Source organism: Melanerpes formicivorus, unplaced genomic scaffold (genome assembly GCF_026170545.1).
Source record: "Melanerpes formicivorus ecotype bairdi unplaced genomic scaffold, bMelFor1.0.p_v2 SCAF_26, whole genome shotgun sequence".
Classification (NCBI taxonomy): Eukaryota; Metazoa; Chordata; class Aves; order Piciformes; family Picidae; genus Melanerpes; species Melanerpes formicivorus.
Window position 1 is genome coordinate 6,505,344 of NW_027142378.1, and position 14,986 is coordinate 6,520,329.

Genomic DNA, 14,986 nt, shown 5'->3' on the forward strand with positions numbered 1-14,986 from the left:
AGATAACTGCACTTCATCTTAATTATGTATGAAGTACATTCACATCCTTGCTAGGTTTTCAGCTTTATTGGAACTTGCTCCTTGCCTTCTTGGTTATTGCCTACACAATCCCATCTATTATTGGACATGTCTAAAATTTTATATATAAAATTATATATGTGTGTGTGTGCATATGCCATCATATTGAGTAACTGTGAAGGCTGAAATGAAACACTTTTCTAGATGGCCTTCAAGTTAAAATGCTGCTTTTTCAGCATGTGCACCACAGAGTGAAAAGAGTAAGTGCATTGTTGGAAAATTCCCCACATTGTTTCAAGACAACTGGGACAACAGCAATTTTGTTGGTGAGTCACAATAGAAAGGAGGAACAGAGCAGCCCTACTGCAATTAACAGTATGAGAGAGGTGAACTTCCTAGGGCAGATATTGCCATAGTCACAGACATGAGTGACTGTGTGTAGGAGAGAGTAGTGGTGGATGAATATGTCATCATGAAGGCTGTGGACACGCTTTTAACCTGGGATTTCCAAATCTTACTACATACCATGAGGGCATCATGTTGAAGAGACTGAATAGTTGCACAGGGAATGGATTTCAGGCTGAGGGTGGTTCCTTCAGTGGCAGAGGAGCAAGTATTACTAATCTTTGCTGTTCACAATGTTCAGAAGGGATTAAGAAGGAAAATTAACACAAAAAAAAAAAGGGAGAAAAAGAAAGGAGAACATTCTTAATGCTCTGAGATTGAACTGTAGCAAAGGCTCTGCCTGAATGCCTTCAGCCTACCGCAGCAATTATCTTATGGATATGTCTCCCAGAATGTGCTTCTTGTCATAATTTTGCATATTAGCCACTACCTCACCCAGAAACACATGAAAAAAGTTTTTAGGAGAAAAGTTAGTCAGTGCTAAAGTGCTGACAAAACTCAGGGGCAGAGAACGATGAAAGTGGCTTCATGACAGGAACATAAGAGGACACAGTCTCAGGCTGCGCCAGGGGAGGTTCAGGTTGGATGTTAGGAAGAAGTTCTATACAGAAAGAGTGATTGCCCATTGGAATGGGCTGCCCAAGGAGGTGGTGGAGTCACCATCATTGGAGGTGTTCAGGAGGAGACTTGATGGGGTGCTTGGTGCCATGGGTTAGTTGTTTAGTTGGGTTGGATTGGTTGATGGGTTGGATGTGATGATCTTGAAGGTCTCTTCCAACCTGGTTTGGTTTATTCTATTCTAAATAAATAAACATGGAAAGGATATTTTAGACTCTCTTCCAATACGCATGCTGTAAAACCACAGAGGGATGTAATTCACATCAAGCCACCCATTTCCCTCTGAAGTCACTATACAACCTACTGGCCACCTCCATATACTCATCCCTAATAAATGTTCCCATCTTCAAACATTCGAAGTAAGAATGTGTCTATCACTGCCTCCGAGAGAATAGCCTTTTTATATATTCCCTCTCCCACTACCAGGAAGTTTGGCCCACAATAAAGTTGCCTTTTGAAATCTTTCATTGGTACCAGACTTGTTTATAGCTACATACAGATTCTGAACTTGACAAGAAGGATAAATTATTACAAATACAGAGTAAGGCTGAGGAAAAGAATGGTATTAGTCATTTAAGTAATATTTATCTGTGATATCACCAGACTTATTGTAGCCAGAAAGTGAACAGTAACATCTGATCCCAAACTGTAAACCCTTAAATGATTACATGGTGGATAACTACAGGCAGATAGAACTTAATTAGTTGAGATCAGATCCATCTGAGGTCTGGTTTGCTCAGACTGCTGGTACCTATGTTTATGATGTATGTGAATAAAAATAGCTTAAGAAAATCAAGCTAGACTTTGCCATAAGTAAACATTTTGTAGGAGCCTAATTATATTCGTTTGAGAGATAATTTTGATTAACTATCTTCATTAACTCTCTGCTCCAGAGCATAATGTCTAACATGAAGGCTGGCCTAGCACCAGATGACACCATACTTAGACATGACCAAAGATGAAGCTTTCAAATCTTTCTCAGAAACACGTGCAGTCTATAGGTGGCCATTTCTGCAACCAAGCTGATTTAACATGGTTCAGGCAGCCTGTGCCACCTCTGGCAGGACTCCACGAGTTTGTCTTCCCTTCAGGCACAGAGATGTCTGCTCATGGGGAAGGGAGCAAGAGGGGACTCAACGAAAACTTCTGAGGTGCTCCCTTCTCTGCCATCCCCACTCTTGAAGCAATGGCAAACCCTCCCTAAAGCTGAGAAGACAACATCTTGTGGATTTGGACAACAAGGGTTTATGAAGCAGACAGCTTTACAACACAGTTTCTTTTCACTTTGGCAATGATCAGGGATCAATTGCACAGCTTTCTGCTGACATGTATTTCCACAGCACTCCTTTATTAGAATAAACTTTATTAGAATAAACCAAACCAGGTTGGAAGAGACCTTCAAGATCATTGTGTCCAACCCATCAACCAATCCAACCCACCCAAACAGCTAACCCATGGCACCAAGCACCCCATCAAGTCTCCTTCTGAACACCTTCAATGACGGCGACTCCACCACCTCCCTGGGCAACCCATTCCATAGCACAATCACTCTTTCTGTATAGAACTTCTTCCTAACATCCAACCTGAACCTCCCCTGGTGCAGCCTGAGACTGTGTCCTCTTGTTCTGGTACTGGGTGCCTGGGAGAAGAGACCATCATCCGCCTGTCTACAACCTCCCTTCAGGTAGTTGTAGAGAGTGATAAGGTCACCCCTGAGTCTCCTCTTCTCCAGGCTGAGCAACCCCAGCTCTCTCAGCCTCTCCTCATAGGGCTTGTGTTCCAAACCACTCACCAACTTTGTTGCTCTTCTCTGGACTCGTTCCAGCAAGTCAACCTCCTTCCTAAACTGAGGGGCCCAGAACTGGACACAGTACTCGAGGTGTGGCCTAACCAGTGCCTAACCTTTGCTCATGCCTTCCCATTGAGAAAAACTGGAGCTTTCCATATTTTAGACAATGATTCACGTGTGACAGCCACTGCCAAAATTGCAGCTAGCTGGTCCTTTGTTAGAACTTGCTGCTTAAATTCACCACTTGCCCTGGAACTTTCTTTAAAGCTGTTAAGAAGGTGCAAGAGTTGCAATTCACAATACGTGAGCAATACCGACCATCTTTTTTGCTTGTGGTTGTATTTACAACACAGAAGTTATTGAACTATTTACTTCACATATTTTTGGTGGAAAACCTGTTTATTTAAATACCCTGCACATACTGAATTTTCTGGTTATGGGGGAGAGAAAAAAAAAAGGTGAAGAAAAAAAAAAATACTATTTGCTTTTAGGTAATCAGATTCTGTGGGATCTAATCCTATATCCTATTTATGGCTGTGCTAGCTATTCAAAATTAAAATGAACCTTTCATCCGTGTGTATCATAAATGGGCATTTATCAGGATTATATGATTTTGCAATCCATCTGAATATGTAACCAGAATTTGTTTTCTTTCCGTTTCACTATGTAATTACCATGCAACAATAACAAAAGTGACATGTTTGAAGAACAGATAAAATGCTGTAAATTGGCCAGTAATGGTGATATTTCCTCATCTTCTGAAAAACCCATTTATTCTCTCTCTCAACAAATCAAGGCATTGTCAGCCCATACTCATCTTGTGGCCAGAGGGGCCCTACCAATTTCTAGATGTAAGTGAATACTGGAATGCAGATGAGGGCTACTAACTAAAGCTTTCAACCCAGGCAGCTGGTCTTAGCTTGCCTCAATTTCTAAATCATCCATAATGGGGCCAAGACCTCCAAAGCACTAAAAAGAGCGAGCTGACATGCTGGACAAACTGTTAATTTTTTCCTGAAGAAGCTGCTATATTGCACATCTGTCACTGCTGTGCAGACAATTACTCACAGAGTGGAAAAAAATCTGCTGCTTGTTGCTAGTGCAGTTGTTAACAGGCGTAATGGAGAAACACAGGAGCATGAGAGCTGAGACAGGAAGGCTCCTCAGCCTTCTCCCTCCCTTTGTAAAGTTGCATTTAGAAATTAAAACATTTGAAAGCATCCAGGCTCCATGGCACACAGTCTGAATTGCTACAATTGAACCCATACCTTAAATCACTTGGTACTCTACAGCTATATTTGAGGTGTAAGTTGCAAACATTTTTGTACTCCAGCCACTAACTGCCCTGAAAACCTGCCCCTCTAGATTTTAGAATAAACCTTTATTTAGAATAAACCAAACCAGGTTGGAAGAGACCTTCAAGATCATCGTGTCCAACCCATCAACCAATCCAACCCACCCAAACAGCTAACCCATGGCACCAAGCACCCCATCAAGTCTCCTCCTGAACACCTCCAATGATGGCAACTCCACCACCTCCTTGATTCTTATGTTGCTCTGTAATACACCTGGGTAAGATTCTCAGACATGATCATTGCAAGGTGATAAACACAACGTGCAAGACAGATTAGAATAAACCTACTGAAAGTGGTATTTTTCATGCTACATTTCTTAAATATCTATTAAAATTAACCTGAAATTTGTAAAACATCCATGAATTTTAGCCTGAGGGGCTCTCAATGTATCATTAATAATTGTTCTGAGACAAGCAGAGAAAATGGTTGCCAGGGGTCCAAAGCGGGGTCTGCCAGGCAACCTGTTATTGGACCTGGAGAGCAGAGGGAGCTGAGCACAGGATCAACCACTCAGTGGATATGAAAACTAACCAGGTAGGGCCTCATTTCATACTCATCCAAGCTGGCACTGGAATCCATAAAAATCACAACTTTCAACTGCAATAGCCACACTACCTGGTATTAAATGTTCAGTGTACATTTGCACAACACAGTGACCAAAGGCAGGCTGACCTACGGCATGAGTTGAATATCTTGATTATCAAATAGGCATACAAAATGATGAAAACAGAATCATTAATGTTGGGAAAGACCTCTAAGATCACCAAGTCCAGCCATCAAACAATCGTTTAAAAAAAATCCACAATCACTGCTCCAAATTTCCTGATGACAGGAAAACCTTGGAACAACAATGTGCTGCTTGTCTACAAGCTTTCCCCTCCTGGTTTAAGAGGTTACATGGCTCATGTGCTGACTGAAGGTTCCAGGCCCAATTCTGCCAACCCTCACCTTTCTGAAGACTTGACTTGGAAATCCTCCTCCTCCACCAATTAATAATTCCAAATATGTAAATGAGTTAAGAAAATAAAAGATTACCTTCATGGTTCTTTCTCCCTTCCTCTGGCACAGCAACATTGTACACAAATGGGTGGTATTTTCTGGGTAAAACTTGGCCAGACAATACACAAGTGGAAGTGTTGGCTTTCAGCAAAAAAAATATGGTATTATGGGAGTCTCTCAGAAGATTGCATAGGACATGATCGCAAGACCTCATCTCAGGCTGAAACCAACAGAAAACTGCAAATCCATTTCCAAGGAAGATGGGTTGATACCAGTTTGCAGACCACTGCTTCAACAGCAAAACAGCAGCAGTGGACAGTCCTGGAGGAAAGGTCCATACTAGGGGAGACAGGGCAGGGTGACAAAAGATATCCTGATGTTCTTCAGGGAACCCATCAAGGAACACTCTTCTGCAGCACAGCAGATGAGGTCTGCCAACTAGAGGATGATTTATGCTCCTCAAATGTAGAAAACAACTCTAAAGTACAAAGTTGCAAGAGTAGATCACACCGATGGCATTTAGTGACACTACCTTATTGGAGAGTAACCAGAATCTACTTCAAACGTCAGGCACAGGACATAATGTGTCTGAGCTTAGCAGCGCACCAGCAGAAGCCTCTGGAATTCATTTGCCGCTTATTGTAAACCAGTTGACTGAAATAATTCCCAACCAAACCCAGCAAAATCTGAACACTTTCAGGAAAACTTCTGATAAAAACATTTTTTGTCACATTAAAATGACACCTTTTACAATTCAATAAAGGTTATGAAGGTGGGTTAAAAATCAAAATGGAGTAAGAGTGTATTTCATTTACCAAAGTTGACTGTGGCAACAAAAGAACAGCTGCTGTCCCTGCAGAAGAGATTTTAATATTTACTGGGACTGGTTGTGACAAATGGGTAAAAAATGCCACAGACTAGAAGGAAACTTCCAGCTGCACCTGCAGTGATAGCAATGTATGTGCCATCAGACTGGAAATTCCTCTGGAAATTCCTACTTCAAGTAATATCCAAAGTGATGAAGTCTGGGAAAAAACCCACAATATTTTGATTTGTAGGGGACTGTGACCTTCCATGCCTCAAATTGCCACACATGGCCAGACTTTCAGTTTTCCTTTTCTGTTTCTGGGTGGTTTAATTGCATTTCTCTACCACACATAGGACCTAGGAGCCTGTGTTTTCTTGCTGTTGGCATCGTCTGTCACAAAGGACACAATCTCAGCCCATGGGACTACATTTATAAAATCCACAGTATCTGAAGAGAAGAATAACTGACTTGGAGTAGCTGGGAAATTTTGACCAAGCTAATATCCTCTTCTACCTACCATCATGACCCTTACTTTTTCCTTCTCTTCAATATTTACCATGAGAAATAGCTGCTGAATGTGGCCCCACACGAACAAAAGGAGAGCTCTCATTCACTGTGCACTTCAGAAACTGCCTTTATCTGGGGAAATACCTTCAGATTATTTCTCTCTAAAGGTATTTTTCAGAAACAATTAGGATCACAAAGGTAGTATATAAAGTGTCACAGAATTTTTCTATGGTCTGAAAAATAATTATCAGGTTATTTGCATTGTTAAACGTTAATTAGCTATGAATGGTAATTTTTTTTTCCCTTAACACTGCAATACTTCAATTTCTCATTACAAAATAATTTCAGCTCTATTAATTAGTTCTAACAGTAACTCATAGTAATGGATGACACCTTAAGTGAGCTATTAAATACAATTTACCACTGATTAGGAAGACAATGAAAAAAATCTGGGCAGGTTTACATAAAGACAGAATATGAAACAATACATTGCAGATTCATTCAGTTCTGTAGAAGCAGCTCACCCCTTTTAAGTAATGTAGGCTCATCAGAATCAGAGGTTTTGTCACACTTCTGTGAGGGATGTGGGGTGAACATTTTAACAAATGGCCTAGCATTGAAGCTCATAACTATGTATGACACCGTGCCCTGTGGGGATCTGTATCTACATGCACATGTGTTTGCGCGGACACATTCAGACCTGACTTCATTTAGTCACCTACACATGACAATGTACTCATTAAAGCAGAAAACCAAACATGTGGAAATGGATGAGCAAGGAGAAATCTGAGGTCCAGCACCAACAGTATGAGATGCTTGAAAAGACAATTACCTATATCCATTACCTATAATTCTTACTTTCCTGCTATGTCCTTTTTGAATTGAAAACATTTATTAGTTTTTTTTCTCCTCTTTTCACTCATTACTTTGGTGGAAAGAAATGCTACATAACACATAGAGAATCAACTATCCAGTACTAGACTGACTCCCTGATGGTGTTGACTGTGGCCCAATCTAGTGTGAGTGGCTCAGGGTGCAGTACTCTGAGCACTGCAAAATGAAGACTCTAGGTTGAAATGGCACTCCGCCTCCTCGCACTGCTGGGGTGCATGGTGTTTGGTACTGAAGGGATGGACAGATTGACACTAACCACAAGCCAGTAAGTTAAGTTACAACAGCCAAAGAGGTGCTTTAAAGCAAGTCAGTGCTGAAGGTGGGTCGGCACAATCCAGAAAAGGGGCAGCTGACTCCAGGGGTCTGTGGGAACTCTGATGCCATGGAAAATTTAGGACCTGTATCTTTTACAGGCAATGACGTTGAGGCCCCAGTCTGCAAACACTTGCACACATACTTATTTTTAGACTTATGTAGTACTTCACATCTTGAAGTCAATGGAGATATCTATGTGCAGAAAGTATCAGCAGCACATATCTTCCAGTCTTTATTGTCTTGGGGCTATCGGAAAGGGCCAACAAATGAGCTTGCCCAGGCTAAAGAAATTTCAAATGTTCAGTGTAAAAATCTCTTATGGCTGCCGAAGGCAGCAGCAGGTAGGGAGGTACTGAAAACCAACTTCACTACACCAGTAGAAATGATAGAAAACTTTTGAGTGATATCACTTAGCACATGCATGAGATTACACTTTAAGAGACAAAACACTGCAGACCATGACTTAAAACTAATGTATGGTTCCACTTTTCACAAAAATGGACAAATATTAAGGATGGAAAATAACACTAAGGACAAGGCACAATTAAACTGAGAATATCTATGACCAAATATTCTGAAAGACAATGCTTTAATAAATTATTCACATAGTTAATAGGTGTAAATACATTACAATAAATCATACATTCCTCAGAGATTAATGGCTTACATTGACAGTTTCAGAAGACTCTCTGACATTTAAATTCATCATAAAAATACTATAAGCAGTCAGGCCAAGAATCATACCTTCCTACAGATGGAACACCTCATATTAATTCAAAACCCTTTTCATAGCTGTGAATAACCACATTTCTCATTATGTGGGAGACTGAGTTTACAAAATCTGGCTAATTTGCAGCCTTTTACTTAAAGATTGAATATGCAACTACAAGTAATATACCAGCACGGTCAAAATATCTCCAATACCTGTTTTGTTTTAGGACAAGATAAGAGAAGTGCAGTCCAAATGTTTTCACCGGGGTTACCTACTGCCATGCAATCACTAAGCTTTCATTGTTTTTGTAAGATTCTCCTCAACAACTTAAAGTAGAGCTTAAAGTACATTTACCTTAAACTGTTTAATAGTTTTACTGGAGAAACTCTCCTACAGCTTAATATGCTGGTACAATTTTTACATAGATTTTTGGCAAAAATTGTCAGTTGAGGTAAGCAGAACACCCAGGCTGAAATGACTGCACCCCCTCCAAATCCTCTGCTATAGAGGGATCATTACAAAACAAAAGCAGTGCAAAGTTAAAATACTGTACCTGTAAAAAAAACCACACTGGACCACAACAAAACCTTTTCCAGAGAGAACTCAAAGCAAAACCAAGTAGCAATCTTTAAAAATGCTATTTTCTCTTTCAACATTTTATATTAGCTTACAACTGGACTACAGGTCAATAAACAAACAATTTGGACTGTGTTTGAAGACTGAACACACACACACACACACACACACACTCACAATGCCTTTAGGTCTGGGGCTCTATTGTGGGTAACTCAGTTATGCAATTGCTGTGTGTTAACTACACACAACTACTGACAACTCTGCTAGGAATGAAAGTCTAATTAACAAGTCTCTTGACTTTCAAGTAAGGGGGAAGAGATCCTCATTTCTGATATGCCTTTACTGAAGCTGCCCTGAGAGCACAGGGAGACGAAAAGCAAAATAAACCAAAGGCTGGGTGAGTTCTTGGCAGAAGAGTTTTGGAGAACTGTTTGTAGAGAAAGCACAAGGTCCCGTCACAGTTAGCAATGTATACATGTAAGAGTGAAGAGAACGTGTATTTAAACATCTAGAAGAATATGGCAACAAAAGTACTGCAAACATGCTAAAAAAGCTATTTCCTGATGTTGTGGTGTAACCTTTTCAGCTGGATAATAATAACCTAGGAAAGAAGCACTAGTAAAAAGGCACATACAAGGTTGTATAATAGCTTTAGCATAATATGCATCTGCCTGGTACAAGATATTAGCAACCTTAATTATATTTTAAGAAACAGCATGTTTTTGTACTCACCTGTGCCATAATGATGCTATTAAAAAGGGCAGTTTAATGAAAAGAACACACAAAACCCATGAAGAAGAGAATCTGTTTTATTTAATCTTGCATTTGTGTATTAAAGCAAAGCACTCTATACATATTATTTAGCTATTTACTGCCATTCTACACCCATTATTGACCTAATTGCAGAAAGACAAACGCAGGGACAAACTTGTTAAAGTGAGCATACTGCTAATGCTTCTCTGACTTTGACAAATACTTATTTTAAAATAGGAAACTGCTCATGAGTTTCTTTTGTCAACAGTTAATGGCTCAATTCACAGAACTTCGAGACACCATGGAGCATGTAGCAGAGTGTAAGGCTGATCATATGTAATGTCTCTTCCCAAAACATCCTGCAGAGGAAGAATATTATGGTAACAGCTGAGCTACTGATTAATCAAACATCTAAATGGAAGGAATCTGTCAAGTGATGAATAGTAACTTTTAGATACAAGACTATCCCATATTTTTTAGTGTAGGCAAAATGCCTTCGGTGTCACAGCCGCTAAGAATTATTATCTGAAAACACTTGTATATGTATTTCAAAATAATGTGAGCCAGCTTTATAGCAAGTATTATAGTATGACTGCAAGACAGGTATGTGAAAAACCTGAAGGAAAAAAACCCAATAAAACCAAGTACTTTGATCTGTTTCGAAGCCAACTAATAGAGATGTCTTAGAAGAGAAAAAAATAATGTAGAATTTTTGTTTTCTTTCTAGTTATAAATGTACAAAACCACGCTACTGGAGTATATTTAAAAACACTCCTATGAGATCTGGAAAAACAAATTAAATGATAATGAAATTTACTGACATAAAATAAAATATAACAAAACACTATGTTAAAATACTTGAATGTATCTTTTTTTTTTTTGTTTGTTTTGTTTTGTTTTTAACAGCCCCTAACAGATAAAAGTTGACTGTCAGCTGTGGCACCTATGAGAATACCTGCTGGAAAACAGACAAAGTGTTACCTGTTTCTATAGGAAAATAAATCTAATAGTTTCTCACTAATAAATTGATTTAAAACAAAAAGCTGTAAGATTCCCAAACAGACTAAATAGTTCTTCCATTATGGTTGTTTACTAGGTTGGCTGCTTCACTCTGTCAGAATGGATGAATACAGAATTGAATGGGGTATAGAGGGTTTTTCTCAACACATATGCATTATTTCCCTCCTTTCCCCCCTCCCCAATAGGAAACACTTTCAAGTACTTTTGGGGCTGCAGACTGGTTGCTGCAGTAAATTGTACAGAAATATTTCATACAGGTGTTATATGTACCATACTTGGAATTTACAGCCTGAGATATGTAGGTGTTGCAACCAAGGCAGTACAAGGGAATTTTGACAGAGAATAAATACTCCTTGACATTTTTGCAAACAGAGCTAGAACAACTAGAACTTAAAAGATTCCCTTTGACCATTCACACTGTGGAAATGATTTTCAGGAGCTTTTGATTGTGGTGTACAATACAAAGGGGTCCTTAAAAGTCACTTGCTCTCAGTAGCACACTGGATTGAAAGAACGGGAATGTGTCACATACATTCACTATGGTAAGTAACACTCACATGAGTGGGCACCTTTGTTAGCTGCAGAATTCCAGAATCTCAGCCCTTTGCAATTATGTGGCTCTGAAATTCTTTGAATATGGAATGTATTCAACTCAGTTTAATTGTGCAAGAGATATCTGCAGTGACAGCTCACATTATGCTGTGCCCCAAAACCCTTCCAATAAAAAGTGTGTGTGTTGATTATAAATCCCAAGTCTGTTCAAAATGTCTTATAATTTCAAAAAGCAAACCCACACAATCATAGCAAGTATTTAAACAGCAATAAATAATTCTCCTGAAACTCAGGGAATATGTGCATTCAGTTATCATTAAAAACAGTTATCAGGTACCACCCTTTTACTCTAGACTATGTGTATGGTGAAACATTGCTCCCAAACAAGCGGTACTCTCAGCAGAAAGCACAAGCATTTCTTTTAAGCAAGTTCAGTGTTATAATGCTGCTACTACTTCTTTCCCTAGTATCCTCTTCTGTAAAAATATGTTAAGTTGAGGGGAAGTAAAATAAAACCACTCCTTTAATCCCTGTGTTTCAGTAACCTGAAGAAAGCTGGGCTCTTTTTATTCTAAGGAAATGTATTGGCAAAGGTCTGGAAGCAAGCGTTTTTCTCTACAGTTTGGGAACAGAAGAAGGAGAAGACCCTCCTCTTGAATTAAAAAAGAAACCAAAAACAAGACTGAAGAATGAAAACCTGTTCCCTCTGCAGTCAGGGTAAATATTGCCAGCTGCTACAGGAGTGTGTGAGGAGGGGGACAAGATTTCCTCCTTAGCCTGTTTCCTTCATCCCTATCATTTAATTTTAAAGTAGAATTTGTTTTATATTGCAGACCAATAAGTACCCTAGGAGCTTGATTGGTTGGTGCTTAATGAAATTGCTTCTGCTGACATTAGATACATTAGGATACTGATTAAAACACTTAATGATCTCTCTTGATTTTAAATTGCTAGCTTAGATTTGCGAGATGCCATCAAAGTATCTTTTTTTCCTTCCTTTCCTTCACCCTAATCCTGCTTCTCCTTGCCCTTTTTCTGTTCGTGATCCTTAAAGGTTGTGGCTCATTGGCACCAGCACGATCACAAACCAAATGATAACACCCTGTTGAACACTGCATTGTTTAAAATATGTCCAAATGCAGAATATAAACACTGAAAGACAGTCATCTTTAAAATACAATTTCCTGGTTCAAAGCTCAAACTGTTCTTAAATGTGGAAACACTGAGGATTATGAATATAAAGGGAAATCCAAAGTCAGAATAAACTTTAACCTTTTAAAATACTTGCTGAAAAAAGATAATCCTGTAAATGTAAAAACAAGTATAAAAGCTTAACTTTTGAGTCTGAATGTGGGAAACAGTGATACATTGCCAGATAATGGTGTTGGAACAGCATTCCTGTGACAACAAAACCATTTGTCATGCTCTTATACAAAATTGCATACCATATCACCTTCCAGTGGGAAAACTGTATCTCTTATGGGCAAAATGACATCTTATCCTCAAATACTGTTAAACACTAGAAATGCCAGGTTTGGAAACGTTGCCTGAAAAGAAGGAAAACACAATAGCTGCAAAAAAATACTAGTTTCCTTAAGAAATCTTACCGAGGCTCTCAAGATGAAATTATGCTTAAACAAAACTAATTTGCTTATATACTAAAACTTGCTATGTCAGAAGCTTCTATGAAAATGAAGTCAATGTACTGAATTTTATGCTTAATACAAACTGTCAGACCACAGGAAAAAAAAAAACAACCAACCAAACAAGTAGAAGTTTTTGTACATTTTAGCACCATCATAAAGTTGGACTTGTATGCCAGTTCTGTCGTTGGGGCTGTACCTTGCAGCTGCTGTAGCTGATGTGAAGCACATTGACTTCAGCGATCTTTGAGAGAAGGATAACTGGATTTGCTGACCACACCAAGTAATATGGTTGATTTTTTTTTTTAAATTTCCTCTTTTTATTTTCATTTTTTCCCCTTGTCTTTTTAAAATGAACGTTGAGCTTTAATTGCGTTGGGCAGCCAGAGTGCATTTCTGTCAGCTAAATCCAAGGCCGAGTCCTTTTGGTCTCTGGATGGCTCGTATTGGCTCTGCGATTCCTTTGCCGTCTGGTCCGAGGCCAGTGCCAGGGGTCCAGCCCATACTCTGAAGCATTCTGTTTCCAATGTTGTTTTCTGGGATTGGTTGGGTGTTTTCACCTACAAACCCTGAGATTAAAGAAACACACAGCATTAATCAGCACTGCCTGCCATGTGGAGAAGAGCAGGATAATCTCCCTTAAAGCTTTAAACCTTCTTATTCTCCTAATTCATCTAATAGGTTGCTAGAACAGGCTGTCTTTGCACATATTGACCTCCTGACTTTATATGATTCTAAATAATACAGTCTTATGCTTTGCTTTATTTTTAATGTTTTTAAAGACTCAGCTTTTAAGTATGACAAATATTGTCACAGATCTTTTATATTCCAGTACAGTGGATTTTACCTCACTCTCAAAGAACAGGCACTACTTTGCACAAGTCTACCAACATATCAGCAAGATTACCTGAATTTCTTTGTTCTATACTTAGTAAATTGAGGAGAACAGAATAGAATAGAATAGAATAGAATAGAATAGACCCGACCCGGTTGGAAGAGACCTTCAAGATCATCACGTCCAACCCAGCAACCAATCCAACTCACCTAACCAACTAAACTATGGCACCAAGCACCCCATCAAGTCTCCTCCTGAACACCTCCAATAATGGTGACTCCACCACCCCCCCAGGCAGCCCATTCCAATGGGCAATCACTCTCTCTGTATAGAACTTCTTCCTAACATCCAGCCTAAACCTCCCCTGGTGCAGTTGGAGACTGTCCTCTTGTTCTGGTACTGGCTGCCTGGGAGAAGAGACCAACATCTGCCTGTCTACAACTTCCCTTCAGGTAGTTGTAGAGAGCAATAATGTAACACAACCTCCTTGCCATTCTTAGCAATATTGATCATGCTCAAGCTCTCTTTCCATAAAACACAATAAATAATTTCTGATTAAACAATTACAGGTGTTACAAAACCAGCCCAGGGAAGTGGTCTACTATTCTGAAATTCAGCTATATCTTTACTCAGTTTCTGTTTTACAGAACACTGTGAGAAACATTTGATACATTCAGGTTTACTTTTGGTATTTTCAAAGCCATTGTAAGTGTTGTTTACATTTTTCTCCCCACACCATCAATATGTCTGAGAAAAGCTGCACACCTACTGAAAATATCATCAGAATTTCAGATGCTACTATAACAGATTGAAACAAAGTTGTTTATTTCAGCTCATCAACCAAACTCCTCAAGCTAGAGTTTGGAGATGAGATGTGGATAAGCCTTCCCATATGGAACTGTTTTGCATGAGGGATACAAATGATATTCACTTCAAGACTCTGCACAAAACCCCTCATGAAGTTACACCATACAAACAATTTTTAAAAGTACTGAAGTTTGTGACCTAATATATGCATGTAGGCAGCTGGATTGCTTTCAGGTCTGGTGAACATCTCCACACCACTGACAACAGACTGCCCCCCACCTTGTGTCCAGCCTCAAAATACTATCTGTTTAACTTTCTACCTATTTATTCTGGCATGCTACCTTCCTCCCCCTTCTCCCCCCTCTCTTCCTGTAGAAGGA

At 39.3% G+C, this 14,986-nt stretch overlaps 1 protein-coding gene across 1 annotated transcript in view; it reads right to left on the reverse strand.

The window, feature by feature from the left end:
- Positions 1–9,791: 9,791 nt before the first annotated feature.
- Positions 9,792–14,986, reverse strand: part of GPATCH2 (G-patch domain containing 2) — a 114,487-nt gene continuing 109,292 nt past the window's right edge. Inside the window, exon 10 of the mRNA XM_068153487.1 lies at positions 9,792–13,533. Within this exon, the coding sequence (XP_068009588.1) occupies positions 13,364–13,533 (170 nt within the window). The 3' untranslated portion in view covers positions 9,792–13,363. The remainder of the gene's footprint in view (positions 13,534–14,986) is intronic.